Source organism: Mandrillus leucophaeus, unplaced genomic scaffold (genome assembly GCF_000951045.1).
Source record: "Mandrillus leucophaeus isolate KB7577 unplaced genomic scaffold, Mleu.le_1.0 Scaffold1174, whole genome shotgun sequence".
NCBI lineage: Eukaryota > Metazoa > Chordata > Mammalia > Primates > Cercopithecidae > Mandrillus > Mandrillus leucophaeus.
Window position 1 is genome coordinate 420,275 of NW_012100032.1, and position 2,315 is coordinate 422,589.

The following is a 2,315-nucleotide window of genomic DNA, read 5'->3' on the forward strand; positions in this document are numbered from 1 at the left end:
TGATCTCAAACTCCTGGCCTCAAGCAATCCTCCCACTTCTGTCTCCCAAAGTGCTGGGATTACAGGCATGAACCACTGTGCCAGGCCTAAACTGGGAGTGCATAAGGCTAGATGGATTCCAGTTGAACATTTTTTGCTAGAATACATTATTGATGATGCCGGGTATTGTATGTCGATATACCATTGGCCGGTGACAGCCTGATTCCTCTACTGTAACGTTACATTTTCCCTGTGGAAGAAAGAAACAGAGTGGTGTGACCTTGTCACCGTGCAAATGCTCACCCCTTTATCATCCATCATTGCTTGTAACGCTATGCCTCAGATAACAATTTCACTGGGCAGCAAGATGATAATGTTCAAACTTCTGATACATCATTGCCTAGTAGTCTACAAAATACAGCTTTTCCCTCATCAGAAAGCTGTTGGTTATCAAGAAATACAGTTTCTACTGGACAGGAACTTAATTCTTTCTCTTTAGTTACAAAGTTTCCTGGTAAGGAGATCATTAATAGCAGCCTTGCATCACGGGCCCATGGATTTTCATAGACTCAAGGTGTTACAGTCTGTCTCAACCTTTATTCTTTGCAATACTCAACAATGTCACAACTTGGGTGAGTAGGACCCTCTTCAGGATGGTGCCTCTGTCCCAAACACAAAACTCCCCAGAGACCCGGAGAGCCACCAAGGCTGTCCCAAGATGCTATGCCCAGCATGTGCCCACAGAGCTCTCTGCCTCCCACCTTGGCTGCTCCCAAGCCCCCAAATGTGGCCTTTCTCCTTGCCTCCCTCAAGGTCCAGCAGCGTGGCTGGAATGCCTGAGATCCAGGAACTGAAGGTGGCCGCAGAACTGAGGTCCAGGCTGCGGACTGTGAGTGAGGCTGGAGGGCAAGGGCTTAGCAGGATCAGAGCTGGGGGCCCATGGTCCAGCCAGCCTGCCCACCAGCGCCCAGGCTGAAGACCCCACGGGGGTCTGCCTTCTTGCCCCACAGCTAGCTGAGGTCCTCTCCAGATGCTCCCAAAATATCACGGAGACCCAGGAGAGCCTGAGCAGCCTGAGCCAGGAGCTGGTGAAGAGCCGGGATCAGGTACATGAGGACAGAAGGTCTGTGGGATTTTCCTTCTTTGTGGGGTGGGAGTGGGGGAGTGGGCAGCACCAAAGGTCCAGTAGCCTTTAGCCTTTACAGACGTCAGCTTGCATTCCCCTTTCTCTTGGCAAGGGTGCTAGGGCCTGGGGGAGTGGAGGAGATCCAGCAATGAACAAGAACCCCCTGCCCTGCACTGCCCCAGACACCAGCCGGGAGGAGAAAACGATCTGGGGTCCTGCTCCCATCTGGGAGTTTGAGGAACACCTTGGGAATCTTAGCAGGTGCAATAATTCTGAATAAAAGAAGACTTTAGTTCCCTTTCTCGTGTCAGGCCCTTGGGCAGGTCCTCTCACATACAGCATCTCATTGAATCCTGAAAACAATAATGATGCTACGATAATGCCCTTTTTGTAGAAGCTCGGTCAGTGAAGTTAACTTATCCCAAGTCACAGCCAGTAAATGACAAATGACAGAGGTGGCTTCAGGTCGGATCTGTCCACCTCCAAAGCCTATGTTCTTGGCCTATGCCAGGCAGGGGTTTACGAGCTTTAAAGCACGACTCTCCCTTTCAACAGATATAGAAATACCCCCTTCCCCCAGCCCCAGCTGACTGCGTGGAGCCGCTGCCTACCTTGCCGCCTCTGACCAGGGGGTGGGTGGTGCCCAGTGCAGACCTCCTCCCCATTCTCTTTGGTGCCTACTGTAATCTGGGCCTATCCCCATCCATCATCCCATGCCCTCAATTCTAAATTCAAACAGCTCTGAACACCACAGGAGGTTTTCTTAACTGTTTTGGCCATAAAACCTGACCTAAACCGAATGAGGCTCTTTACAGACTTTATCCCACTTGGGGTGAATGTTCTTGTGGTTCTTTGGAGATGTGAATGTGTTTGATTAGGAGTTGATGCCCTGCTCAGGCCGTTCCACAATACACTGTGTGGGCACCAAATTGCCTTTCCGATATCAGAAGACAATTCTGAATTCAGAGCACATTTGGCCCCGAGCCTTTTGGATGAAGGCTGCAGATCTGAGGCCTGTCCTTTTGGATGAAGGCTGAGGATCGAGGCCCTGTCTTTTGGATGAAGGCTGTGGATCCCAGGCCCTGTCTTTTGAATGAAGGCTGTGGATCCCAGGCCCTGTCTTTTGGATGAAGGCTGAGGATCGAGGCCCTGTCTTTTGGATGAAGGCTGAGGATCGAGGCCCTGTCCTTTTGGATGAAGGCTGTGGATC

General features: G+C 51.0%; 1 protein-coding gene across 1 annotated transcript in view; it reads left to right on the top strand.

The window, feature by feature from the left end:
• IKBKE (inhibitor of kappa light polypeptide gene enhancer in B-cells, kinase epsilon) overlaps positions 1 to 2,315 on the top strand; it is a 40,881-nt gene that overhangs the window by 13,782 nt on the left and 24,784 nt on the right. The window contains exons 13-14 of the mRNA XM_012001173.1: positions 793 to 868; positions 990 to 1,102. Coding sequence (XP_011856563.1) covers positions 793 to 868; positions 990 to 1,102 — 189 coding nt within the window. The remainder of the gene's footprint in view (positions 1 to 792; positions 869 to 989; positions 1,103 to 2,315) is intronic.